Source organism: Trichophyton verrucosum (genome assembly GCF_000151505.1).
Source record: "Trichophyton verrucosum HKI 0517 chromosome Unknown contig00373_1.f1.exp, whole genome shotgun sequence".
Lineage (NCBI taxonomy): Eukaryota > Fungi > Ascomycota > Eurotiomycetes > Onygenales > Arthrodermataceae > Trichophyton > Trichophyton verrucosum.
The window spans coordinates 159059-186155 of NW_003315389.1; the positions used below are offsets into that span (position 1 = coordinate 159059).

Here is a 27097-nt window from a genome sequence, read left to right on the forward strand (position 1 = left end):
GCCGACTCTTGACCTCTCTTCTTCCTCTCGTCCTGACTTTCGTCGTCTCCCGAATGTTCATGATCTCCGTCATCTTTATCAAAGTTTAAGCATTTGATGACTAATTTCATTCCTTATTACGTGATCATGCTTATTAACAAGGGCCAAAGCTTATCTTTCCCCGGTTGCCGGTTGACTTTTTTTTGTCTTCGTGAACTTCTCGACCTTTCGATATCGCACTCGCTCGCCTTCTGGATGTGCAGTTTTGATTCCGGCCGTGCGATATAGAGCAGGACGATAGCGACACCGCCTTTTCCTTTTGTTGTTCAACCCACTCAAGTACCGTCACCCACGTATCTGCACATTTATCTACAGAAACCCCACATTCGTCCCGCTACAAATCACTTTAGCCCCATGTCTCAATCCGATATTGAGGCTGCTACAGCCCTCAAGCTGCAAGGCAACAAGTGCTTTGCACAGCAGAACTGGCCTGCGGCTCTAGATCTCTACACACAGGCTATCGAGCTGTATGATAAAGAGCCGTCGTTCTACTGTAACAGAGCACAGGTATATACCTCACTTACCGGTTGTATCAAGTAGCAAATCACGTAGACAGTGATCTCATACGGTTTTTAGGTCCAGCAAGTTAACTCTTATTTTTCCCCTCTAGGTACATGTTAAGTTGGAAGCCTTTGGATTTGCAATTGCGGATGCTACCAAGGCTATTGAACTAGATCCTTCATATGTCAAGGTATACAGAAGAAAACCCTTGTTTGGACTGTAGTACCGCGTAACGCCTTCAGCCCGCTAACCAGAGACCAGGCATACTGGCGTAGAGCTGTCGCCAACACCGCTATTCTCAATTCCCGCGCTGCCCTTAATGACTTCAAGACCGTTGTGAAAAAAGCCCCCAACGACCGTGATGCGAAGCTCAAGTTAGCAGAGTGCGAGAAGCTCGTGCGGCGGATTGAATTTGAGAAAGCTATTGAAGTTGCCGATCCACCGTCAGCATTTGAGGGACTTAATATTGAATCAATGGTCGTGGATGATAGCTATGACGGTGTACGATTGGAGGATAAAATGACCCAGGAGTTCATTGATGACATGATAAACCGATTCAAGAATGGAAAGCAGATACATAAAAAGTATGCGTTCCAGATAGTGAAAGCTGTGCGGGATATCGTATACAATGAGCCTACTATGGTTGAAATCGGCGTTGAAAAAGGCTCCAAATTAACTGTTTGTGGAGACACCCATGGTAAGCTTAAATTCCACCCTTAACGACGCTTTCACAAATTCTTTTCTGTTAACAATTTGCCTACAGGCCAATTCTTTGACCTTCTGGAAATATTCCGCCTTAATGGTTTCCCATCTGATACCCACTACTATCTCTTTAATGGTGATTTTGTTGACCGTGGTAGCTGGTCTTGTGAAATCGCCCTCCTTCTTTACGCCTACAAATGGATGCGTCCTAACTCTTTCTTCCTTAATCGTGGAAATCATGAAACCGATGATATGAACCGCGCTTATGGCTTTGAAGGAGAATGCAAAGCCAAATACTCCGAGCGTCTGTTCAAGGTCTTCTCTGAATCCTTCAGTGCACTTGCCCTTGCAACACTGATAGGACAAAAGTACCTAGTACTTCACGGTGGCTTATTCTCCGATGATAACATCTCCTTGGCGGATATCAGAGCCCTGAACAGGCATAACCAGCGCCAGCCAGGCCAATCCGGTCTGATGATGGAAATGCTCTGGACTGATCCTCAGACTCTACCGGGCAGAGGACCGAGCAAGAGGGGTGTTGGTATGCAGTTTGGTCCAGACGTCACCAAGCGGTTCTGCGAAAAGAATGGCCTTGAGGCTATTATTCGAAGTCACGAAGTGCGTATGGAGGGCTATGAAGTTGAACACGATGGAAGATGTATCACCGGTAAGTCTAATCGCTTTGTATGCGCTAGAGAGGCTTTGCTAATTATTGTGATAGTCTTCTCTGCTCCTAAATACTGTGACAGCACTGAAAATAAGGGTGCATATATCAACATTGGGCCTGAACTCAAGCTCGATTTCCACAAATTCGACGCTGTCCCACATCCAAGCATCAAACCAATGGTACGTTTACCTTTCAGTTGCTTATGACTACTAGTTCTTACTAACTTCACTTCCAGGCTTACGCCAGTAACTCCATCATGTCCCTGATGTAGTTAAATTTACAAGCCGAGTTGCCACCACAATCCATTAGGGACGTAGATCCCATACAACATGACGGTAGCCTGGGTAAAGGGGCTGGTTACGCTCTATTTGACTGGCCGCGTATCCATGCCTTTAAGGTCGAATTATAGACCTTAGGATTACCACCGCTCTTCCTACCCAACAGGCATTACCCACATCACCGTGGGTCATTTTACCCGAATCGCACTTCATTCCCCCGAATCTACGATTGACGAACCTCGTACCCCTTATGATTTCACCGCGCGGTAGAGCACAGGCGTTTTTGTAAAAGAATCTGAAGTACATTGGAGATGCAATCTGTAACAAAATAATGCCTTGGGTTAGCTATCTTCCTGTAGTTCAAACTTACATTGGCACCCTGGATATCTTCATTTGTACCACCGATAGTGTCTAATTTTTAGATCCTAATGCTTTTTTTGCCTATCCTTTAAGTTAGGTACCTGTTTGATAACATCTTATCTCCGGGATAATTCCGCGTGGGGTGTTACTAAGTTTAGCTTTGGTGGGACATCAAACATCGCAAGTAGCTTTGGTCGAGCTCACTCAACTGCATGCTTCTAACCCCAACACCGTATACCAACTTTGAAGATGGAATTCGATACCAAAACCCGTAAGCGCCCTCTAATTAACACCAATTCAGCGCTTCTCTCAAGGCCTGCGCGACCCGGCCTAACCATTAAAGCCCTCTATTCGTGTTGGCGGGGTTGTCAAGCCGTGGATGCCGAAGCTAACACGCCCGCCGAATATTAGCACCCGTCTGCACATCAGACAAGAAGACATTCGCATACATCTCCGCTTTGGAAAGATGGCCTGTTATTCTAGTGAGATGTTCCTTACCTACTACCCTGCAAGTGCCTAAACTAGTGGGCTAATTGGGCGTTGTTCCTAGACTGGCGCCATCGACGACCTTCACCGTTCGGTCATCAAGGCAACAGATGAAGAGAAGCAGAAAGAGGGGAAGGATATACTTCGTGAGCTAGCTGCACTGAAGTATGAACTTCAGCACGGCCGGAAATTGACGTTAGTTGACTCTGATTTCTTCTACAATGCAACTTTGATCGATGAGGGATGCTAATTCTTGATCTAATCTACAGCCCTCTCGCCGATGACGGAGAGTCAGACATTGCCATCTATAACAAGGAACTCGCAGATCGTGGAGAACTCTCATGGCTCGACGCTCCATGGTTATTTGCGGAATGCTACTTATGTTCGTGGAAGCTCCAAATTCCTTGAATTGTTTAGCATCACCAACTAATAGGAAAACACAACTGAAAAGACCGCCGGATGAGCACCCAGTTTGCCCTTTCTAAGCATTGGAAAGAATATGATGTCTTTGCACAGCAAAAGATGTCAACATTTAGATCCTCTAGACCTGCTGTGCTTGAACTAGCTACTCGGTACAGAGATTTATCCCAGGATCTAAAGCAGATACATTCAAAGAGGGATGATATGACCCCTGAACAACAGCAGGAGGCTGATAAAGTGCTATTTATGGAAATGTGTGAAATTTGTCTGTGGGGAAATGCTACGGATCTCTCACTCCTGACGTCTCTTACATATGAGGACATCCAAAAGCTTCAAGGTGCAGAAGCCCGAAAGAAGGCCGAGGCTAATGTTCTGGTGAACGATCTCCCAGCCGCATTTGAACTTCTAAACAAGGCCCGAACGGAACGAAAAAATGAAGAGCGTCGAGTAGATATCGTTCTGGACAATGCAGGTTTTGAGCTCTTCGTTGACCTCATCCTGGCAGGCTATCTTCTCTCCTCTGGATTGGCAACATGTGTTGTCCTTCATCCCAAATCAATTCCGTGGTTTGTGTCTGATGTTCTGCCACGGGATTTTGGGGACCTGATCGCCCTTCTTTCTGATCCGCAGAGCTTCTTCAGCAGCACTGGAGAAGAAGAAACTGGGGAGGAAAAGAAACCACAGCCTCTCACGGACAAGGAAGTAGATGAATTGAAGTATCTGTTCCAACAGTGGGGTGACTTCCATGCAGAAGGGCAATTGATTATTAGACCAAACCGATTCTGGACAACAGCGTCAAGTTATTGGCGGCTACCGCATGAGGCCCCTAGTCTCTATGAAGATCTAAAGGAAAGTGAATTGGTCATCTTCAAGGGAGATCTGAACTATAGAAAATTGACAGCAGATGTAAGTCCACTTGCCCATTTCCATGTCTTTAGTGTATGATTGGAGTACGGATATTAATTTTATTGTTTAGGCTCACTGGGACCCAACTACTCCTTTTGACACGGCAATTGGACCACTTGGCCAAGGTTCAGGGGTTAGGGTTCTCGCTCTCCGCACTTGTAAGGCTGACGTTGTCGTTGGTCTCGAGAAAGGTGAAGATGAGCGCTTGCGTAACATGCCAAATGGGGGAGGTGACTCTGGTTCTCGGAAATGGGCCTGGAGCGGGAAATGGGCTGTCGTTTCACTTTGCGACAGGAAGAAAAAGGAATAAACGCATACTCAACAGTGAGAGAAAGGTGGATATAGGAGACATTATTAGTAGGAGAGCTAGAGTGTGTTTAATAGATATTAATTTTCGCGATGATTTCAAGGGGATGTAAAAAAAGTCCGCTTGCTCAATGCCTTGTGAACAAAAAAAGCTAGTACAAAAATATATAACCAAAGGCCAAGTCCAAATCATCATTCATGCTACAGACGAACCCTATGCTGAAAGCATATTCTCCTTGTCCTCTGCTTCGACCTTAGCATGAAGTTGCCTCTGTCTTAGCCTAGCCTTCGCCGCTGCAAGTCTGTCTGAAGGAATAGAACCTAACTTTGATTGAGCAGGACCATCCGATTTTGTGGTGGATTGGCGATTTATATCCGAATGATTAGTAGTCCGGTGCCGTTCAGGGTGTGAAGATGTTCGTGACTTCGGCCTTTTAGGCAATTTGTCTACACGGCCGGAGCTTAGATACGAGAGGGAAGGGCGAGGTGAATGACCAGGGCGATATGACGTTCGTTGTTTAGCGGCTGGCTTGGAGAGAGGCGTAGACTTCACATCGCCTACTGAACCTAGGGTCGTGTTTGTCATATCCCCGTCCTTCTGGCGGAGTGATTCAAGATTCCGGGCGGAACCGCCGAGTCTAATAAACAGTTCTTCGGCGAGATTGAGCGGTTCATCGGAGTGCTTTGAACTATTACCGGAAGCTTTTGCATCGGATTTGAGTTGCAGTTTGCGACGGACGCTGGCCGTAGGAACGCTATTAGAAGCTTCGGTGTCCTCACGAATGTGCTCAGATGTGCCTTGCTGTATAGATTGCTTTGTTGGTGAACCAGTCCCCCCTCGAAGGGTTTTTAATAGAGCACCTATAGTTTCTTCATCGAACGGACTTTCAGGAACTTTACTTTGGGTATTCTCACGAGATTTAGTCAGTGACTTCGTGGGCGAATTAAGCACATCCTTATCACTTGGGAGGGTAATCTCTACTTGGTCGTCGCCTGAGTCGTAGGAATCCACCCGTGCGTGGTAGTTACTGGTAGCTTTTTTAAGCCGCTCAAGTATATCTTCCGTAATCTCTTCACGTCGTGTTGAGCGAGTGGATGTTTGGGGCTGTGAGTTGTCAGAACGCAAGGCCAAGGTTCCTTTCAATAAGTCGATAGTCTCTTGCATTTGTTTCCTCTCGGCGTCAAAGGACTTTCTTAGCGCTTCCTCTGCCGCTTGGTGGTCCCGTAAAGAGTCAGTCAAGCGCTTACTATATTCCTGGGCGCGAGACTCGAGTCGCTCTTCACGCTTCTTCGCTCTCTCTTCCTGTGCCTTTCGCCGCTCCCCGACGTGTAGAAGTTCGGTCTTTACCCTGTCAAGATTGCGCTGCAGTAACAGATTCTCTCTTTTCAGTTCAGCAGCCTTCCGCTCCGAGCTCCGGACTAGTTCTTGTAGTTCCTTTAACTTTGGGTTTCTTTCACTTTCGCGTAGTCGAGCGTTCGCTTCACAGAGAGCCTCCTCAACCTCACGAAGCTTCGCAGCAGTTCTTTCTGCTGATAGATCTTCTGCCAACATCTCCTTATTGACAATGCCATGATCTTCTAGTGTTTTTCGGAGAGTTGCTGTTTTCTGTTTATATTGCAGTGCGGCAGCAGTCTGCCTTGAAAGCTCGCGGAACATCTGGTCCTTGTTCGAGTTCTCACCATCGCCACTCCCAACCATGCCAGCAGCAAGCTCAGAGACCCGCCTCTCCATCTCCGCTACTTTAAGCTCTTCTTGCTTCAGTTTCTCAGTAAGGCGAAGGGCCTCTGTCTCCTTTTTCTTTGCGTAAGATTTTGCGACTGATCGGTATTCGATGAGCTTTCGTATTTCCTTCTCCGTTTTGGTCCGGTAGTTTTCGAATTCTGATTTCCAGTATTTTCCGGATTGGGAATGCGGAGCCTCGAGGTTAATTGTCACGTCTCCCTCGTCTTCCTCTTCTTCCTCAGACTGATCAGAATCACGGTACTCATCTTCGTCTTTTTCGTGGGTATCTTTGCGCTCTTCTTTCTTGACAGGAGTGTCATCAAAGCCATCTACTTTTTGTCCAAACTTTTCTTCGCGGGCTTCAAGTAGAGACTGTGTCAATTTGCTCCTGCGTCCAGAACCACTGGGCACGCTCATCGACCATTGGCTGCTGATATTTCCTCCGCTCAGCTCTAAATCCCGCTCATAATCGAGGAAAACGGGTTTGCGTTCATTATCCTTAACACCAGCCCCAAAAGACACCGTTTTACGGCGCGTTGTGGCAGTTCCAGGAGTAAGCAGGATACTCTTTGAGGGTGAAGTTATTGCATGTGCAGGCTCCTGTGTCTTCGGCTCAAGCTTAGGAATTTCCATTTTTCGGTCCTCGCTGGACGAAAGGTTCTGAGCCGCCTTTTTCAGGTCATCGTTTTTCTTGTGAGAACTCGGGTCTAGTGGGCGTATCGGGATGGTTAAGTCCTTGTCCTCGTCCACCTCGGGGGCAGGAGTCCCAAGCATCGCGTTTTTAAAAGCTCTATACGCAAAAACTGGTGCTGGTGTCTCTGGCGCATCAAGTACCATAGACTCGTCTGCTTTGAATCGAGATTCGTGGTTAATATATGGTGTTCAAATGACAGGTATATTTCGTATGAGGGAAGTGAGGTGAGGCGCCTTACCTCCCGCAACGCCCTGATTGGAGCCTGCCAACCAGCTCAGCATCGTTGACACCTCACGAGTATCGAATTGGTCTCAATAGCTGTCCATTACCAAGTATACCTTTCTCCCAGAAGCATGCGAGCCGCGTCCGATGCTCCCTTTGCCGGCCTCTTAGGTTGCGCTTCTATCGTCTTCCTCACGCGAACTTTTTACCCGCCGTCCAAAAGGGAGAAAAAGCGCTTTGTTTACTCTCCTGACGTCACGTGGTTGCCGCATCGACGGTACCCGCCACTAGTCCCGACTTGGACTAGTGGCTTACTCTAAAACATGCCGAGGTACGGGGTGCATGGGCGGAAGCGAAGTCGACAGGCGGCGGCGATGGTGGCTCTCCATGATAATTTAAGAAAAACAGAGGGTGTCTTGCGGAAGGCAAATCTGAATAGGGCTGCGTAAGGATAATCCTGGAGTTTCTGGCAGCGGGGCTTGCAGAGTTCTGTAGACAGGGGCGCGCGGGCAAGACCAACTGGTGGTGGTGATCTATAAATAGGAACCATGTCAGCCTCCAAAGTGACAGATTTCAACGGCGGAACGGTTGACAGCACCCACCATTGCTTCTCGAACACAATATATTAGCCATGCCATACTACACAAGATATGGGCAGCCAGCCTTTCGAGTTATACTACACCTCCTTTATATATATTTTCTCCTGGGCATCGTAGACCGCATCTAGGGTAATGCAGACTTATCAGCACGTGATCCGGTGCGACTATCTTCCGCTCACCGCCAGCAAAATCCCTGTACAAAGATAGAAGATGTGAATCACTTGTTGGGCACAAAGACAGACAGGACAATCCAGCACTTCTTCTCACCTAACCACCAATTGTTTTCCGTCTAATAATGTTCCAATAGAGGGCTGCAGCTACGGCTGCAATCTCTGTTGCTTGCTTCCTGAGAAGCAACACTCTCGCTCGTTGAGAACACTCTCTATTTGTATGCGATCATGCCGCGCAAACAAAGGAAAGGGAGCACAAAAACCAACGGTTCCCCTGTGGAAGACAAACAGCAGACTGCCTCTAACCTGGCCCTGGCCACTAATTATGAAGAGATACACAAGAATGAGGCGGACGCCCTGCGTTCAATATACGGTGACGAGTTCGAGGACGTAGAGACAAAACCCTCTGCGTGGAATGTAAGTTTGTGTCGAGTGCTCTGCACTGCCTGTAAATTCGCACGCACTTTTATAATGGATTTTCTTTTATATGAGACTCTTGATTTAACCTATTATGCTTATCTTGTCTATCCAGCAATCCTCGACAATATCCTTTAAGCTGCAGCTCAAGGCGTCCTCAAATCCTGAGGTTCGAGTCTGCCTTTTGGTTGAACTGCCGACGACTTATCCCAAATCAGTTCCGATATTAAAACTAGAAACTGTTCAAGATGTCAGACAGAGTGCCAAAGAGCGGCTTGAGGGCGTTCTGAAGTCCAAGCCAGTAGAACTCCTGGGGTCCGAGATGATATATGAACTGGCTGTTGCCATTGAAGACGTCCTGGAAGACTGTGCGCAGGCACAAGCCCAAGACAAGGACCTACCAAGCCTCGAGGAGGAACGTATAGTCCAGGAGGCTGCTGCTCTTCAGCAGGCCGAGAAGCTGAAGCAGGAGGAGTTAGCTCGACAGCAAGAAGCAACCGTTGAGGAGGAGAAATCATTACAATTGCTAGTTGAAGATAAACTGAAGCAGCGTCAAAGGGAGAACGAGCAGTTGTCTCGTCGCAAGAGTAGGACTAATGCAGAAGACTTTGGTCTTTTGGAGTCTGTTATCGATGTCCCGGATGCAATATCGTTCGATCCCCCAATGGCCATCACAGGTCTGCATGATCGCCCCCTATGGTTTAAATCAGTTAGTGGGAAGAATATAATTGGCAAATCTCATTACAAGGAAACGTTCTTAGTGAGGCCGATTGTCCCGGGAAACACACCGTTGGTACCACTCCTTGTTTTAAAGGAGATATTCATCCAGGAAAGTGAACATAAGGATATTGATCTCCGGTTCCAGATCAGCGTGAGTGAGGATAAACTTGAATTCTTGAAGAAGCTTCGTCATCCCAACCTTGTGGATTTCATTGGCTTCAAAATCCAACGTCCCATTGATTCATCCTCAAGTCAAACCGGCACCTGGCACATATATGCCCTCTTTGAGCATGCTAACAAGGGTTCCCTATCTGAACTACTGGATATTGTCGGCAGCGTTCCGGCAGATAATGCCAGAGCCTGGATGATCCAGCTGGTCGAGGCTCTGGAGTATTATAATCGTCACGGTGTGGTGCATGGAAATATTCACTGTGGTCGTGTTCTGCTCTTCAGAAGCCCATCGAGTACAACAACAGTAAAACTGCTCGGTAATGTGGAGGAAGTACTCCCGCTATCATCTACAGCGAGAAGAAGAAGTCTTACAACACCAAAATCTCCATTCTGGTTACCTCCAGAACTCGCAGGTGAAGGCATGAAACCAACCATCAAGGCTGATGTTTGGGATCTAGGTATCCTGTTCTTGCAAATGGGCTTTGGGAAAGATATCCTACAACGGTATACATCCGCAGATGCCGTCATCAACTCCATGGAACTATCCCCTCAACTAGAGGACATGCTTGTTGAAATATTTAGATCTGACCCTAAAAAACGTCCGACACCGTTCCAGATCCAACCATTTGAGTTCTTTCGCGTTGACACACCGTTGATCGTCCCCACTGGAACTCCTGGCTCGTCTTCCCTTCCCCATCGCACTCGTCATGATTCCCAGGGTCACTTAGCAGCAGTCTCCCGTTACAGTCATGATTTCGATGAAGTTGGCCGCCTTGGAAGGGGAGGTTACGGCCTGGTTGTCAAAGCTCGGAATAAATTGGATGGCAGGTTCTACGCTGTCAAAAAGATATCCCAAAAGTCCCCTGTTGCTTTAAAAGATACCCTATCAGAAATCATGCTACTGTCAAGACTCAATCATCCTTATGTTGTGCGATATTTTACGGCATGGCTAGAAGAGAATTACGTTGCAATGAGTGATGATGATGGCTCGGATGCCATTCTGTCTTCAGACGGCTCCGGTTCCCATTCGGGAGATAATGTCGAGTTTGGCTACAGCACTAGTGGACTAGATTTCATCAGCTCCAGTGGTTACCCAAAGGTTGAATTCGGATATGATACCGATGAAGAAGGGGAAAGTGATACCATTTCAGATGGCACTGGCGCTCAGAAGAAGGGGACCAATGCTAGTACTACGGAGGAGGGTGTATCCCTTCGCCGGGTAAGGTCAGGCTCGCAGTCACGAGTTATTCCTACAACCCTATATATCCAGATGGAATATTGTGAGAAACACGTAAGTGGTTGTCCGGAAATAATTATCGAGGTTTTAGGAAATTAACCTGCCGTTCTAGACTCTACGAGACCTTATCAGATTTGGATTGCATGAAAATATTGATTCTTCATGGAGACTCTTCCGACAGATCCTTGACGGTCTCAATCACATCCATTCCCATGGCATTCTACACAGGGACCTCAAGCCAGACAATATTTTCATTGATATGGCGAATAACCCGCGAATTGGAGACTTTGGCCTGGCTACAAGTGGACAACTTAGCTCAACCGACCGATCGCCTGCCCTGGAGAACATAGGAGCCGGTTTTACTCAGAGTGTTGGTACCACGTATTATGTCGCTCCAGAGGTTAAAAAGGCTTCTATGGGACAGTATAATGAGAAAGTTGATGTAAGCTACTCTTCCTTTTATCACTAAGTTCATGCTAACATTCACAGATGTACTCTCTTGGTATTATCTTCTTCGAAATGTGCTATCCGCTTGAGACTGGAATGGAAAGAGATCGGATACTCCAGGGTATCCGGCAAAAGGAGCATACCCTTCCGGAAGCGTTCAATCTCCCAGAAAAAGTGGCACAGGGAGAAATAATTCTCTCTCTCATTAGCCACCGACCTAGTGAACGTCCAACCACAACTGAGTTGCTTCAGAGCGACAAAATACCGCTACAGGTTGAGGAAGAGATGTTCCGGAAAGCAGTCATGGGACTCCTATCTGACCCTGAATCTCCTGATTATAAAAAAATACTCTCCGCGATATTTTCCCAGCCTCAAAAGAAGTTTGAAGACATTGCATGGGATATAGACTCGCGTGCAAGTCCTACAGCTACAGAATTGCTATTGCACGGAGTAGTAAAAGACAAGCTTACTGCATTGTTCCGAAAACATGGAGCTGTAGAAACTTGCAGGCAGTCACTATTCCCACGATCATCCCATTATGGCCCAGGCGCCGTCCGGCTTCTAGACCCAGGCGGAAATCTAGTCCAGCTTCCCTACGACCTTACTCTTCCAAACGCTCGTGCTCTACCGAAACAGGATTTATCTATCGAAAAGGCGTTTTCATTTGGTACTGTTTATAGGGAATCTGTCCATAGAGGCGAACCCAGGGGTCATAAAGAAGTTGACTTTGATATTGTTTCCTATAACACCTTGGATCTACCTTTGAAGGAAGCAGAGGTAATAAAAGTGCTGGATGAGATTATTGACGAATTCCCGCCACTGAGATCTACCCAGATGTGCTTCCATCTCAACCACTCTGACCTCTTGGAGGCAGTTGTGGCATTTTGCCGTATCACGCCCGAACAGCGACCTATCGTGAAAGAGGTCATAAGCAAACTTAATATTGGGCAATACACGATGCAGAAGATCAGAAGTGAACTCCGATCACCGAGTATCGGTGTGCCATCGACTTCAATTGATGATTTGTCGCGGTTCGATTTCCGAGGTATGTCTAGCGGACTTTCTATTGTGTCACTGTTTATCTAAGATATCAAATTGACATTTGCTCTAGATACCCCCCAGAAAGCATTAAGCAGGCTTCATGCGATAATGGATGGCACCGAATACGCCGATAGATTGTCACCTATCTTTAACCGATTGAACATAGTTGTTTCATATCTGGAGAAGTTCAAAGTGAAGCGAAAAGTCTATATCAGCCCATTGAGCAGCTTGAACGACAAATTCTACAACGGCAGCGTGCTCTTTCAGTGCGTCTTTGATAAGAAGAGAAGAGATGTCTTTGCAGCCGGCGGAAGATACGACAGTCTGATCCAGGAATTCCAGCCCATCCTGCGCTCGAACCGTCCAAGATCCCATGCGGTTGGCTTTAATCTTGGATTAGATAAATTGAACGGGTCAATGACAAACTATCTGAAAGGATCTAATAAATCTTTTCTTAAGCCAGATGCAGAGGTTGGAAATTCCTGGCGCAAAAATAAAGTAGGTTGAATCCATTACTATAAAAACAATGGGCGTGCATGGCTAACGACAAATGATTACAGTGTGATGTATTGGTTGCTAGTTTTGATCCTTCTGTCCTACGAACTGTTGGAGTTGGTATTGTCTCGACTCTATGGGCACACGACATCAGCGCTGAGCTTGCAGCGGACACGACGCCTTCACTAGAAGACCTTCTTACCAGATATGTCGACGATAACTACAGCTGGGTGGTCATTGTCAAGCAGGACAGTATTGAGAGGGGTTTGAGAGTCAAGAGTGTACAACGCAAAGAAGACTTTGACGTGAGAAGCTCAGATCTAGTCCCCTGGCTTCGGAATGAGATGCGCGCTCGCAGGAAATTCAAACATGACCGACCCCCTGACTCTCCAAAGCTGGTCAAACATCCTAGCCAGGTTGAGGCCAGCCTTTCAGGCAGAGAGAGAGATTCGGATGTTAGAATCCTGACACCCCTTCACAAGAGCAAAAAGACTAATAGGAGAAATATTGTTGAATTTGGTAAGTTTTCTTCATAACCCCATGCGAGAGTCTCCCTTGTTAATAGTTATGTTGCAGCACTGCGTCGCTCTCGTGAAGTTCTGGACAAAGGCCTTGATGGGCCCATTGCTGCAATAGATGTCCGAGATGATGTTCTCGAGAGTATTCGAGACACTCGTCTTTCGGATCCGGATAGCTGGCGGAATGCCATCCAGAGTGCGCCATTGGTGGAAAGAAAATACCTAGGTAATATCCATGAGCTATTGATCGATCTAGCGAGTGAAAGTGTTGCACCGGATGGAACTGTGAAGTATACCAACGCTTTCATCTACAACTATCGCACCGGAAACTGCATTTATTACGACTTGAAACGAGGAAATTAAATTAATTAATCAGCAGACGGTTGAATTCATGTAAGTATAGTTATTTTACAGTATGCCCTGTTAGAAATTAGCCAAATGAATTCTAAAGTACACCAGAGAAAATGTAAAGACTTAGGGGACTGGAAAAGAAAAAAGCAGAGGGATTGTTATCCCCGTGGTATCATTCGCTATCATCATCACTACCATAAGCAACCAAAGGACCGCCTGAACTCTTGGTTTCAGCCGGTTTTGTAGTAATACCAGAGCCTCCATAGCTCTGTAACGCAGCCAAAGTTGAGCCAGATAATATCCCATTACCCGCAGCCGGCTGTGCGGGAGGTGGTGCTTCAATCAGCCCAGGCTGAGCCGCTGGTTCAAGCTCTCTTGCGCCATCTTGGGCCTGTTCCAGCTCTCGACTTCTTGCATACCAGACTTCATCTGGCGGCTCATAGCCATCCAGATTAAACCCAGCTTCTAGCCTCTTCCTTTTCTTGGCATCTGGGTCCCTGCCTTCAAGCTCTGCTACAAATTCAGCCGGTAGAGCTCTCCTCACAGCTTCTGCAGCCTGTTCTTCAATTCGTCTTGCCTCCCTTTTCTGCGCGGCCGGGTTGGGATCCACGGTCGCCCAGCGAACGTTTAATATTTCATTATTATCCAAGCTCTGATGCGACATTGCCTCCTTTGCGAACTGGGAATTTGCTTCATTTGTGTATGTGACGAACGCAACTCCTCTCTGGTTAAGAACGCGGATCCTGTCGATTTGTCCCCATTCGGCGAAATGCCTGGCTACCACCTCTTCGATATCGTCTGTAACGTGTATTCTTCCGACGTATAGGGTCCTATTCTGTCTCATAAATGTACCCACGCCTCCCATATCATCTCTGTAATCGCTGAACTTGTCTCTGCCAAAACAGTCCACGTTTGGGTTGAAAAGGTCATGTATTCCCGGTAAGCGGTGAAGGTATTCACACTCATGTCCCTTTGGACAGAGGCCCCGAGCAAAGAATATGCAAAAAAAGGACCCTGTTATTTTATCGGCGCGCGTGTATCCGCTATCCTTTGCGATATTGCACCTCGACTCGGCTGGTTGTTGGGAGAGGTATTTGTCTTCTCGATCGCCTCCTGACCACTTATTATACCAGATGTTGAAGATGGTTCCGGTCTGCGGCGGTGGTTCTGATTTCACAGTCGATGGATCAACCTGTACTCGTGCCGGCCGTCTTTTCCGCCGTATTATCTTGGTCTTCTTCTCCTTGTCTGCTCCGTCTGTCGTTGTAAGGGCAGTTTCTGTTACCTCTGTCGCATCTGCCTCTTGCACCTGGAGGTCCGTTGACGGCTGTTCAGCCATGGCTACACCCTCCTGAGCCTCAACTGAGTCTGCCGAGGCCATCTTTTCTATCTCAGGCGTAAGATTGTGGTTGTTCTGATAAATAGCGTGAATTGCAGCTCGTTGAAGCTCCAAAACTTCCGAAGCTGCAAAAAGCGAACAGTCTTGCTTATGTAATCACCGCAGCCCACATTTGCGCCAATCAGTTGGCGGGGAGAAGACGAAGAGAAGAAGAGAATAAGAGAAAAGAAGAAGAAGATATCAGATTAATACCACCAGCTTGATCTCATTTCTTTGGTCGTTGGTGGAAGAGGAAAGGTCAGAGATCTCAGATCTCACGGATAAAACACACCGATACTGGATTGATAATACCCTGCTACGTTGCCCATCATGGTGAACATCACGGAAAAGATTAAGGAGTGAGCTTTACCATATATATATTTATCCCTACAGCTGGTGAATGAATACGGGCTAATATGAGTGTCTGGTGATGTGCAGGATCGAGGAGGAGATGCGCAGGACGCAAAGTATGGGCTCTTATTATATGGATTTGTTGATATCGTCATTTGGTATATATGAACTAACTGCTTGGGCGTATAGAAAACAAGGCCACTGGTATGTTCGTACGGGTTCAGTTCAACTTCTGCATTGACAAAAACTAACGCCTTCTAGAATACCATTTGGGTCTACTTAAGGGGTACGTATACCTATGCACAACCAGGAGTTCAACTATCAAACTAATTTATACCCCACAATCAGAAAACTTGCACGATTACGAGCCCAGCTTCTTGAGCCAACTGGAGGATCTGGATCCGGCGGAGGAGCTGGTTTTGACGTTAGCAAGAGCGGAGATGCTCGAATTTCTCTTGTCGGATTCCCTTCGGTTGGAAAGTCAACCTTTTTATCAAAAATCACCAAGACCAAGAGTGAAGTTGCTGCGTACTCCTTCACCACTCTCACAGCTATTCCTGGCGTGTTGGAGTATGGTGGTTCTGAGATTCAGATTCTGGATCTTCCCGGAATCATTGAAGGAGCAGCAGAAGGCAGGGGACGAGGGAGGCAGGTTATTTCTGCGGCTAAGGTACTTATTCCCACCGATAGACTAAATTTCCCTTTACAATAGCTAACGTGAGATGAAGACCAGTGATTTGATCTTAATGGTTTTGGACGCAACGAAGAAAGCTGAGCAAAGAGCATTACTAGAGGCAGAATTAGAAGCTGTCGGAATCCGGCTGAATCGAGAAGTGCCGTAAGTATACGCAGTTTCCATCACAGAAGAGCAATTGTTAATATATACCGACAGAAACATCTATCTGAAAGTCAAAAAGGCTGGCGGGATGAAGATCACATTCCAGTCACCTCCAAAGTATCTTGACGAAAAGATGTTGTACAATATCCTGAGAGACTACAAGGTGCTCAATTGCGAGGTCCTGGTTAGAGATGAAAATGGTAATGACTCTCATCCTTTTTACTTGCCTATGCTCCATAGACTAACCATAGACTGTAGCCACCGTCGACGACTTCATAGACGTTATCATGAAGGACCACAGAAAATATATTAAGTGGTAAGGACATCAACAGCAAGTCTGATCTAGAACCTCTTCGACTCGTCTAACCGGCCAATTCCTAGCTTGTACGTGTATAACAAGATCGACAGCGTCAGCCTGGACTTCCTTGACCAGCTAGCGAGAGAGCCTCACACCTGTGTGATGAGCTGCGAGCTCGACCTGGGCATTAAAGACGTGGTAGACCGATGCTGGCAAGAACTCCAGCTCATCCGCATCTACACAAAGCGGCAAGCCACCCCCTGGTCCCACCTCTTTGTGCTTAATGTTATTGTTATTGCTAACCGGAGCGTAGAAAAGGAGTGGACCCCGACTTCAACGAGGCTCTGATTGTGAGGAGCAACTCTACGATCGAGGACGTGTGCGACCAAATCCACCGCACGCTCAAGGAGTCCTTCAAGTACGCCCTTGTCTGGGGCGCCAGCGTCACGCATGTACCGCAGCGAGTAGGACTGGGCCATCTAGTAGCAGACGAAGACGTCGTCCACATCGTGTCCAAATAACTAGTCTACACCTCAATCTATATAATAATATCACCTGCCCTGCTATCGTCTATGCCTATATCAGCTAGTTATTGATATCAACACCCCCTATCAGCACCGCCAGCCAACCAGCGTTGGAGAACCTTCTCGAAGCTTCGCTCGGCCGCGGGATCGGCCCAGGCATCACGTCACAGGCGGCACCCACTTAGCCGGCTTGTAGCAACGCCTCATAAAGGACACCAGAGGCTGCGCCAACTCCCGCCTGCGTGGACACCACGGACGCCTCTATATATACTTGCTCGGTGCTGCTGGAGCTTGGAAGCGAGAGACAAAACAGCCAATCTTTATCCAAGACTCCCTTGCCTGCTGGACAGTGACTTATTACCTAACTTACTCGCCAGCCTGGTCGCTGTTTGACTGGCTGCTTCATTCGCCCTGCAGCAACTTTAACCAACCAGTTAGTTACTTCACGACTACCACACCGCATAATCCACGAGACCGCAAGCAGCTCGACACTGCGGACAACCCAGCCTACACATTGAACACTCTCGCTCAGAACCAGCAGTCATGGTTGCTGAGACAAAGCTCTACGACTCGCTAGGCATATCCCCTTCTGCCTCGCAGGATGAGATCAAGAAGGCATACAAGTAAGTGTACTTCCTGGACCCCCGCTTAACTAGTTAGCTCCCCGTGGCGTCGCCAGGACTGACAGATCGATAGGAAAGCAGCATTGAAATGGCATCCCGACAAGAACCCAGACAACCCTTCGGCAGCTGAAAAGTTCAAAGGTGAGTGTTTACTCGATTTGTACCCGTTTAATTAACAGCCGGTGGCAGACGGGCTGACAACCTGTGTGCAGATGTCTCCCAGGCATACGAAGTGCTTTCAGACCCCGAGAAACGAAAAGTCTACGATCAATATGGATTGGAATTCCTCCTTCGTGGCGGAAACGCAGAACCCCCACCAGGTGCAGGAGGAGCTGAGGGCATGCCATTCGGTGCTGGTGGAATGCCGGGAGGCTTCCAAGGGTTCGGAGGCATGCCAGGCGGAGGGACTCGAACATTCCACTTCTCAACCGGAGGCGGACCAGGCGGATTCTCGTTCAGCTCGCCAGACGATATCTTCTCTAGCTTCGCCCGATCCGGTGGCGCTGGTGACGACGATCTCTTCTCCTTCCTGAGCGGAGGTGGTGGCCGTGGCTTTGGAGGAGGAGGTGGTGGTGGCCCGCGATATAGACGAGAAGCACGGCGGCCTCCAACGCCCGAAGTTACGACTGTTGAAAGACAGCTTCCCCTCTCGCTGGAGGAGCTGTTCCACGGTGTGCACAAGAAGATGAAGATCAAGCGGAAGACCTTTGATGAACGGACAGGAAAGAGAAGTATGGAAGATAAAATTCTGGAGTTTGACATCAAGCGAGGCCTCAAGGCCGGCAGCAAGATCAAGTTCAAGGGTGTTGGCGATCAGGAAGAGGGCGGAACCCAAGATCTACATTTCATTGTCGCCGAGGTAAGCCATTCTTCACCCTAACAAATACAAGTATCGTATGTAGAGCACCTTTTTCTAACTATTATTCTACAGAAAGAACACCCACACTTGAAGCGTGTCGGCGATGACCTGATAACGACCATCGAAATAAGCCTCAAGGAGGCGCTGACTGGCTGGTCTCGCACAGTCAACACTATCGACGGAAGACAGCTGCGTGTCAGCGGAGCCGGACCAACACCACCTGGGTTTGAAGAGAAATTCCCAGCACAAGGCATGCCAAAGCCGAAACAGCCAACTCTCCGAGGCGACTTTATCGTCAAAGTGGACGTCAAATTCCCGACCTCGTTGACACAGGCCCAGAAGACGAAACTTGCACAGGCTCTCTGATCTGGGATTCCGTTCCCAACCGGTCCCGCTTCCATACATTTACATTACAGGAGGACCTCGCTCGACATGAACACAATGAATTAATGAAATAAATTCAGCACAAAGGGGATGGAGGGCAGCTGCATTGTTGGAGTTTTTTTGTTTTGGTTTCTAATATATCATCAGTGGAACAACAGGGGATTGGTTGATTTCACATGCAGCAGCTACTGACTAGTTATCATCTGGGATGGCGTTTATCTGTCTTTTTACTCTTCTACCTCTCCGGCAGCGCCCTTATTGCTCTATTATAAACAAATACATAGTTTCATCTCTTGCTTCTTGCTGCTCAGCATGTATCTACTATCTACTTCGGCTCTGCCCGCTTTTTAGTCTCAAAGCTTATTGGCGCGCTAGGACTCCACCCCAGAAATAGAACATTCAAGTTCCAGCAAGCTACAAAACTACAAACAACCGATATAAACAAGCACGAGGAAAAAAAAGGGGGACTCGAAGACGCCAGACGAAGACATAGACAGCGCAGTCCGTCACGATGAAGACTCGCCTGACGTACATCCACGAAGGCGACAGCGACTTCGACCCCAGCCAGACCACCGTGAACCAGACGACGCTCTCCATCCGGGCCTTGAAAGCAGCTAAGCAGGAGAGGATCTTGTTCGACTACACCGAGCTCCCTCATGAGGTGAGATATGCTGGGCAATACGAGCTTGATCAGCGGTACTGATAGCATGGCTGGTTTAGATCCGACAAGTGCTGAAGAAATGCCGCGACCTGCGCATTCGCTGGGCCTCCGAACGACCGTACACTGCCGTTGCGCCGTTTAGCAGCAGAGTCTCTCCAGGGCTGCATGTCGTCTTTACGCCAGCCAGCAGCGGTTCGTCTGGGTACGTCGTGGCGCCCTGCAGCCTCGTTATCTGATTCTTTGTCTACTTCTCCCCCCTTAGACATACATGGACGGCTGCTTACATCAATCTTTTTTTGTCTTGAATGTTTATAGTGAATCTCTATGCCGTCTGCTACAGAAGAGCTTCAGCAGTCAGATTGATTGTACCATTTCACCGGTTAGTTCTGGCATCTTCCCACTCCCTTGCATTGAACAGAAACATATATTAAACGCTCAATGTACTCTCTAGTTATCATCTTCCCCGTCCTCATTCATACCAACCACCGATCCCTACGCACGCCTAAAACTCCAAACGCTGCTTCCATCCTTACACCAACTTATTACCTACCTCGATCGATACATTTGCCAGGAAAATACCGAATGCCACAACCGCATTGCTTCGATCTCCTCGGCTTCTTCACTGGATATAGACTACAATGATTCCACGGCTCATCTTATGGTGGCTGCATACTGGCCAGACGCTCCCGAAAAGGCTGGCTGGACAGAAGTTATCAATGAACCTAAATATGATGGAGACCGAGTTGAAATTGGAATCTTAGCGGAGCAGACTCCCCTGAAACCAGAGGAAGTGAGAGTGGGTGGGATGTTGGCCGATATAGGCCGAAAAGCAGAGCTAAGTATGAGCACCCTGTCCATGCCAATCACCCACCTGAAATATTTCTAACATCTCGCCGCCCAGCTCCCACTCTATTCAGCTTCGGTTCACGACACCATCCTATCCAAACTACATACCGCACCCAATTCACATCTCCAACCGGTCTCCACCCTACTCTGCAGCTCTCCCTAAGGAAATCCTCCCTTTACCCCCCTACAAAACTACCGCCCGACACAACCTGCTCTTTATACACATACCTCACCCTCCCATCGACAATATTCGCCGATAAATACCAACTCTCCACCAAAGACCGTCTCTTCCTCCAATCCCACAACCTAGTTTCCCTACACAGCATCCAAGGCGAAACCGACCTCGAAGCTCCAAACTGGATAACGCAACAATGGGGATCCAACCTGCTCCTAGAACTAGCCACGCCTTCACTGGAAGCTGCATCAGAATACCCTCTGGCGAATGATGAGTGGAATATAACCGTCCCTCTGCACCTGCGGTACCTACACCCTTCCCCGTCAGGGTACCGCGACATATCCGTTCCCTGGCCCGTGGTTTTCTGGGCCTGTGCCAGTGATGACGGAAACGCAGACGATAAGCAGAAAATTAACCCGTTTGATCGTGTGAGTTTGGGATGGGAGTCGAATTTCCCTGCTCGGACGACGTATTATCATCTCCAGCCTGAGCCGGAACCAGCGTCAAGCCTGCTCGTTGAGACGATTAGCGTTCCAGTATTGAATATGAGCCGTGATACGCAACGGATGGAAATACAGGTTGGAACTGCTATGATTATCATCGGTGGTTTCATGTGGATATTGTGGAAACTGGGGCTAATAACGAACTCACCGGCTCCCGTACAAGCAACGGATGAACCAGAGGAGAGTAGGAAGGATCAATGATGCATCATACCATAACTTCTAAGCACACTTTTTATTAATAACTAGGCTACGTATGAAAAGGAAGATCATGACGGGATACAAACGAAGACATATTTAATTACCCTTGCAATAAACGCATAATACAACGCACTGCATAACTAAGGTCGAAAAAAAAAAAATGCTCATGAACGAAGAAAGTGGAATTTGCCAGTCATAAATCAAATGCCTCATGTATAATCAAGTCCAGTATCAGGGGGGAAGAAAGGACTATATACACATAAAAGGAAAGAGCTTCAATCGATCCTATCATAAACATTCATCGTCATCATTAGATCGATAAACAAGGGGGGAAAGGTGTAGGTAGTTAGCTTTGTGCATGAATAGAGTAAAGAAAATAAACATTTCCCTCCTTTTTTTCCTGAGATTCAGGAATAGCATCAGATTCCATACCACTTCGTTGACTTGAGCTTCCGAAATTGGTTTGAACAATATAAGGGAAGCAAATAGAGAAGAAAAAAAAGTTAAAGAGAATCAAACATGACATGAATATTGAATGGACACCCATCTGGAGTTTTCATCAGTCGAAGCCAGGGGATAGTATAGGAAAATAGGGGCGTGAGGTTGGTATGGATCTGTTGCTCTTATCGTCATGCTAAAGGACGACTTCTGAATGAGCAAACCTGATTGAAATAGGGGCGAGTATCCTTCGTATGTGAAAGTCTGCGTGGAATTGACCGCAGTAGGAGACCACTTGCGCGGAATGATATGAAGCTTAGAAACTCGAACAAAGAGGCAACAATGGTTCTATCCCAGTAACCACCAAAAGAAAAAAGAAACGCCGAATCCAAATGGCCCAATGAGATATTAGTGCATCGAGGTGTGAGTGTGAATTGAATAATCGATCCAGTGAAAACTCCAACATGGTGAAATGACCAACAAGGAGGAAATTGAACTCCAAAAAGCGGTACGCAAACATGTTGGAAAGCAGAGACGACTGAACATCAAAAAAAAAAGGCGGTTTGTGTTATACGACGATAACATCCCCTTCTGCATCTGCAGGATCAGACAATGTCATGTCTGTATATTTAGTGGTTCCAAGAAGGACAGAATCCTCTTCCAGAGCGATGGCGCTATCATCATTATTAATCTGGTTTCCCTCTAGACTCGTGTCAACAGCAGGTCGGTTTGGGACATCGGCCTTGATGGTCTTAGCTGCAGTATTCGATGTGGCCTGATTCACGTTTGGGGCCGCCTCCTGAGTTGACTGCTCGGTTTCTGTTTGCTGACTGGAGAGATGGTTGGTAGAGGCGAAGCTTGCAAGCTGGGCTGCAACTGTTGCTGTGGGTTTGTTCAAGAGGTTTGCAGAATGTTCACGTAGCGACCTTGGCGAAGTAGCCATAAAACCTCCCCTTTCTGCTTGCCAATGCATCATTTCCAGGAAGAAAACCTTGGTCATCCACCAGGCACTGAAGCTCTCTGCATTCGAAAGGGTGAGACGGTGAAGGGCAGTGGTCCATAGTGCATCCGCCTTTTCGATTATGCAAGTTGCAGAGTGATTGGGGAACATGGCAGGCAGTTGTAAAATGAAAGTGATCCATCGGTCTGGGAAATTTGTGTATTCTTCATTGTTAGTTTGCTGAAGGGGGAACTTTTGGAACCCAGCTAACTCCTGGTCAATAGAGTCAGTCTGAGGAGGTGGGCAGTTATCCAATGGGTATAAAAGAGACTTCATATGTTCCTTTAATATAGTAATTGCGGTTTTCAGCGAGCACGGAGGTATGTTAGCCTTGATGACGGTCTCAGTCGGATCAACGAAGGTACTAAACTCTTCCCACATCTTATTTCGATTTTGTTGGTGGCAGAGCCATGCAGCAGCGGCAATGGCAGACTGGTTAACGTCAAGCATGCGTTTCAGTAAATGACAAAACAGCCGGCAGGGAACAAGTCGCGCGGTGGACACATGCTCTGGTTGCGATTTGAGGGTTTCGGCGATATGAGTAACAAGCTTGCATGAAATGGATTGGAAGGCCTTGAGGACAGGGTCTGGAACAACCTGCGTTGTGAGTGGAGATACAAAGGCAAGCATCTTCTGGTACATGATCCAGTCACATTCCTCCACCCATGGTGCAACGTTCGGATGAATAAGGAGTTTGTGGACCGGCACGGTGAGAGTGCCCAGGAAGGCAGTAAAGTGACGGAAGAGGTTCTTTTCCTTACAGAACCTGAAGCTGTCGATAACCGATGTGCAGTGAGAGCGATACAAGGCGGCAAGTGCGTCGGCGGCTGAAGGATCAGAGTTGTCGGGGAGATACTGATGTATGTTTGGCAATGAGAGGGTATCGCTGTCAGTGGATGGGGTATTATCTGTCGGCTCAAATTGAAGCAGATGTTTGATCTTCAATTGGGTTTTGACAGCCATAGGGTCAACTCCCACGTTGATATCGGAGACGTTGGTGTCTGCGCAGGCACAGCGGTGTGTAGGGGCGGATGGCTGGCTTTGCTGCAGGATATTCAGGCCCGGAGATGTAGCGTCTCCCGCATCAACAATTGATTTTTGTGTTTGCTGAGAATCAGGGAGAAAGCTGGACTCGAGCTGGGAAGCAGCACCATCAAGGTTCAAACCGTGGTCTTGCACTTTGTCCATCTTATCGTCGCACTCAGCCTTGGTGTCTTGACCAATAAGGGACAAATCAACGTAATGATATTTTGACTCTCCGCGGACTCCGAGGCGACGAGTCTGCACGTTTGGGAATATGATCCTGACGAGCTTGCCAAAAGAGGCGGGATTAAGCACCGACACACGGTCATTTCCACACTTTTCGGCATAACAACAGTAAACACGGTCTCGACGGACCGAACCATCTCCTCTCTGGCAGTTCTCACGAAGCCTGTATTGGGTGAATTAAGTAAATAATATACATGACAAAAATAAACAGGGGGAGATTATGCATACCATATCATAGCAAACACTTGTTTGACTTTTTCTGATTTACCACCGGCTCCCTCGTTCTTCCTAACCTCGGAAGCCATATCCTGTAGAGAGTATCCATCATATTGACGAAGAAGCCGTCGTAGTTCGTTATCATTGGCTATGGAAGATGAGGTGCCTCGTCTCTTTCGAGGACCGACTTCCGACCCGTCATTATCTTCAAGCATGCGGTCTGGTGTGGGATGATGGTGGTTTTCTGTGGTATCAAACATCTGGGGGAAATGAGCGGATGCAAACTCGGCCGGGATGATGCCTGGTGGCGGAGACGGCTGTGACGGCTGTACACTAATATTCCTGTTGCGAAGAAGATGCTCCTGAAGCTGCAGGTCTGGACGCTGCTGCCGGACTGCTGAAACGTTATGACTCTCTTGCTGTTGCTGCAAGGTATGCTCGTCCAGCCTGGGCGCAGGAGGAGGAGCAGTAGCATGCCCGAACTGCTCACCGTACCGCAGGATCATCTCTTCTGGGTTTGGATGATGATAAGTTACTTGTGAAGGAGGGTACTGAGAGCGCATGTATGTAGCATAGATATCCTGGGGCGCTGGTTGTTGCTGTTGCTGGACATCTGGATGGTACTGTGTGATGACTGAGTGAATGCTGGCGGTCGACCCCCGAGACCTCGAGAGACGAGCACTCTTGGTCGACGCTGTGTTTGACCTCGACCGCATGGGTTCAATGGTGCTCTGCCGACTTCTCGGTCGCTTTTGAGCTGTCTGAGCCGGCAAGCATGAAGTATCTGCCATCGCGAGGAGCCAGTCAGCCAGGATGTCAGGGTCATGATGGGGGGGGGGTGGGCGGAAAACACCCCCGAGTACAACAACCACCAGCAACAATAACAACAACAGCAATGCAAAAAAGTAGAGGTCAACAAGGCCATTTACCGATATCTGGAGTCATGATGACTTGTGTGAGTATTCAGCGAATGGTTGGATAAGAATATGATCCCTCGATTTTTGCTTCCTTCGTTTTTTTCGCAGTCGAGGGCGGTCCCCTGCTGGACTCGAGATTGTCACCGCCACAGGCCCAGCTCGAGCCAGGCAGTCGTCGATATTACCAGGCGACAAAGCGATGCAAAGACGGCCAAAGGACAATAGGCAGTGGAGGTTACCTTGTCGAGCCCGGCGTGGCTGCAGCCGTCGTGGTCGTTTGCGGACTGTGTTGGGACGTCGTTCGCGCAAAAAAGGGCCTGCGGTGCCTGGGTTGTCGTTTTCCTCCGTCCGGCATGTAAACAAGGTGTTGTTGATGGGGAAACGCCTTCGCCTGCGCCCATCCCATATTAAATTTTCTTTCGCTTGTTTTGGTCTAGTTGCTTTTTTTTCTGCTTAGTCATGAATAACACCTAAATCACATGATATTTCCATCACGTGATATAAACAAATATCACGTGTTGTGAGGCTATTTATCACGTGATGAGAGTAGATAAGATCACATGACCGAGCTTATCGGTGAAGGCGGTGGAGGTCGGCAGAACTCCCAATCAGGGAAGTGGCAAAGCACGTGAAAGCCATCACGTGACCCCTCGCCTGCGCACACGCCCCAAAAGCAAAAGGCAGAAAACCCCGAAAGGAAAGGAAAGCAAAAGTAAGTAAAACAAGCCACAAGTTTCGAACTTCCTGCTCGAACAAACAACAACAACAACAAGAAACCAACAAAGACGACGACCCTCCTTTTCGAACCAGCCAACAGCCTCATCCCGCACCGTCTTCGTCTTCAACACCCAGCGTCTCTCTCTCTTCCACACAAGCACACACACATACAAGCTACCAGCAAGATGTCGTTCCAGGACCGTGTGCAGCACCAGATCGCCCAGATCGATAAGGAAGTATGCAAGCTCCTCGCTCCTCCTCTTATCTTACGCAGCCCGACTCCAAAGGGCGAACATCCCACTTCGCACGAAACCAGTGCTAACGACGGCCTCCCTGCAGCTCTCCAGATACCCAGTGCTCAACAACCTCGAGCGACAGACCTCAGTGCCCAAGGTATACGCCTTCCTCGGCGTCGCAGGCATCTACGTCTTCCTTGTCTTCTTCAATATCGCCGGAGCTTTCCTCGTCAACCTCGCCGGCTTCGCCATCCCAGGCTACTACTCCCTCAATGCCCTCTTTACCTCCTCGACGGCAGATGACACTCAGGTAGGCAGTGCAATGCTTTGGCTGCTCTCTCTCTCTCTCTTCCGACGCTTACGTTTCGTCATCTGTGCTCGTGCTAACGTTTTGTTTGTGTTTTTTGTAGTGGCTGACGGTTAGTTTTTTTGCCCCGAATGACCCACCATGTGTACCGAGACCTCCAGGTGATCGATTCAAAAGGCTAACCACGTGAAATCGACGTTTATAGTACTGGGTTGTCTTTGCGCTGTTCAGCGTTGTTGAGAGTGCTATCAGTGCTTCATACTGGTTCCGTAAGTACATGCTGGTTTGCTTTACCTATTTCGCTGCTGCCTAGGCTGACGTGTTCCCGCCCCTCTCCTTTTTTTGCAGCATTCTACTACCTATTCAAGTTCTTCCTCGTCCTCTGGATGGCACTCCCACAGACCAGGTAAGCCCAGGCGACTGCTCTGGTTGCACAGAGACCCCCCTTTTATATATATATTTGATAACTAACGGCCATTGTGTGTATAGCGGAGCTCAGATTGTCTTCCACTCATTCATCCAACCTGTCTTCGCCCGCTACTTCCAGAGCCCCTCTACCTCCTCCAACCTGAGAGCCCAAGCTGAGCAGGCCGCCAAGGAGCACTCCTCTTGATTGCCTTGTTCCTATATCGATATAATGAACTGGAATTGTGGGCAAGTCTCTCCTCGCCCCTGCCACTTGTTCTGACGGGATATGGACCCTTTCTTCCAGATGCGCGCATAACTATGAACGACAAGCTTGGACGCTGCGTTTGGTATATGGATAGGGACACAAAAAATACACACGCACACACACACACACTCTCTCTCTGTATCACGGATGGATTCTTTTTTAATGGTCACAAGAGCTGTCATCGCGGTATCCTTCAGGACGTGAAAACAAACAAGA

At 48.0% G+C, this 27097-nt stretch overlaps 10 protein-coding genes across 10 annotated transcripts; 7 read left to right on the plus strand and 3 right to left on the minus strand.

The window, feature by feature from the left end:
- Positions 1-393: 393 nt before the first annotated feature.
- Positions 394-2115, plus strand: TRV_04899 (uncharacterized protein; the record flags this gene model as incomplete). Its single annotated transcript, XM_003020988.1, has 4 exons — positions 394-546; positions 650-730; positions 802-1237; positions 1304-2115. 4 exons carry the CDS (start codon positions 394-396, stop codon positions 2113-2115), a joined length of 1482 nt encoding a protein of 493 aa, XP_003021034.1.
- Positions 2116-3492: 1377 nt separating this feature from the next.
- On the plus strand, positions 3493-4669 carry TRV_04900 (DUF89 domain protein; the record flags this gene model as incomplete). Its single annotated transcript, XM_003020989.1, has 2 exons — positions 3493-4359; positions 4430-4669. 2 exons carry the CDS (start codon positions 3493-3495, stop codon positions 4667-4669), a joined length of 1107 nt encoding a protein of 368 aa, XP_003021035.1.
- A 210-nt stretch (positions 4670-4879) lies between these two features.
- Positions 4880-7162, minus strand: TRV_04901 (uncharacterized protein; the record flags this gene model as incomplete). Its single annotated transcript, XM_003020990.1, has 1 exon — positions 4880-7162. The coding sequence occupies one exon, from the start codon at positions 7160-7162 to the stop codon at positions 4880-4882; it is 2283 nt and encodes a 760-aa protein (XP_003021036.1).
- A 1139-nt stretch (positions 7163-8301) lies between these two features.
- TRV_04902 (uncharacterized protein) lies at positions 8302-13482 on the plus strand (the record flags this gene model as incomplete). Its single annotated transcript, XM_003020991.1, has 7 exons — positions 8302-8490; positions 8606-10672; positions 10731-11060; positions 11108-12110; positions 12273-12604; positions 12667-13120; positions 13178-13482. The coding sequence occupies 7 exons, from the start codon at positions 8302-8304 to the stop codon at positions 13480-13482; spliced, it is 4680 nt and encodes a 1559-aa protein (XP_003021037.1).
- Positions 13483-13642: 160 nt separating this feature from the next.
- TRV_04903 (uncharacterized protein) lies at positions 13643-14851 on the minus strand (the record flags this gene model as incomplete). Its single annotated transcript, XM_003020992.1, has 1 exon — positions 13643-14851. One exon carries the CDS (start codon positions 14849-14851, stop codon positions 13643-13645), a length of 1209 nt encoding a protein of 402 aa, XP_003021038.1.
- A 646-nt stretch (positions 14852-15497) lies between these two features.
- Positions 15498-16683, plus strand: TRV_04904 (uncharacterized protein; the record flags this gene model as incomplete). The annotated part of the gene is made up of 4 exons (XM_003020993.1): positions 15498-15869; positions 15928-16037; positions 16092-16221; positions 16384-16683. 4 exons carry the CDS (start codon positions 15498-15500, stop codon positions 16681-16683), a joined length of 912 nt encoding a protein of 303 aa, XP_003021039.1.
- A 719-nt stretch (positions 16684-17402) lies between these two features.
- Positions 17403-18707, plus strand: TRV_04905 (uncharacterized protein; the record flags this gene model as incomplete). Its single annotated transcript, XM_003020994.1, has 4 exons — positions 17403-17482; positions 17556-17623; positions 17662-18341; positions 18414-18707. The coding sequence occupies 4 exons, from the start codon at positions 17403-17405 to the stop codon at positions 18705-18707; spliced, it is 1122 nt and encodes a 373-aa protein (XP_003021040.1).
- Positions 18708-19236: 529 nt separating this feature from the next.
- On the plus strand, positions 19237-21111 carry TRV_04906 (uncharacterized protein; the record flags this gene model as incomplete). Its single annotated transcript, XM_003020995.1, has 5 exons — positions 19237-19386; positions 19446-19588; positions 19702-19765; positions 19838-20225; positions 20288-21111. 5 exons carry the CDS (start codon positions 19237-19239, stop codon positions 21109-21111), a joined length of 1569 nt encoding a protein of 522 aa, XP_003021041.1.
- A 1003-nt stretch (positions 21112-22114) lies between these two features.
- On the minus strand, positions 22115-24822 carry TRV_04907 (DNA damage and replication checkpoint protein Rfx1, putative; the record flags this gene model as incomplete). The annotated part of the gene is made up of 2 exons (XM_003020996.1): positions 22115-23978; positions 24044-24822. 2 exons carry the CDS (start codon positions 24820-24822, stop codon positions 22115-22117), a joined length of 2643 nt encoding a protein of 880 aa, XP_003021042.1.
- Positions 24823-25508: 686 nt separating this feature from the next.
- Positions 25509-26821, plus strand: TRV_04908 (uncharacterized protein; the record flags this gene model as incomplete). The annotated part of the gene is made up of 6 exons (XM_003020997.1): positions 25509-25539; positions 25675-25901; positions 26005-26298; positions 26414-26477; positions 26557-26614; positions 26698-26821. 6 exons carry the CDS (start codon positions 25509-25511, stop codon positions 26819-26821), a joined length of 798 nt encoding a protein of 265 aa, XP_003021043.1.
- Positions 26822-27097: the final 276 nt, after the last annotated feature.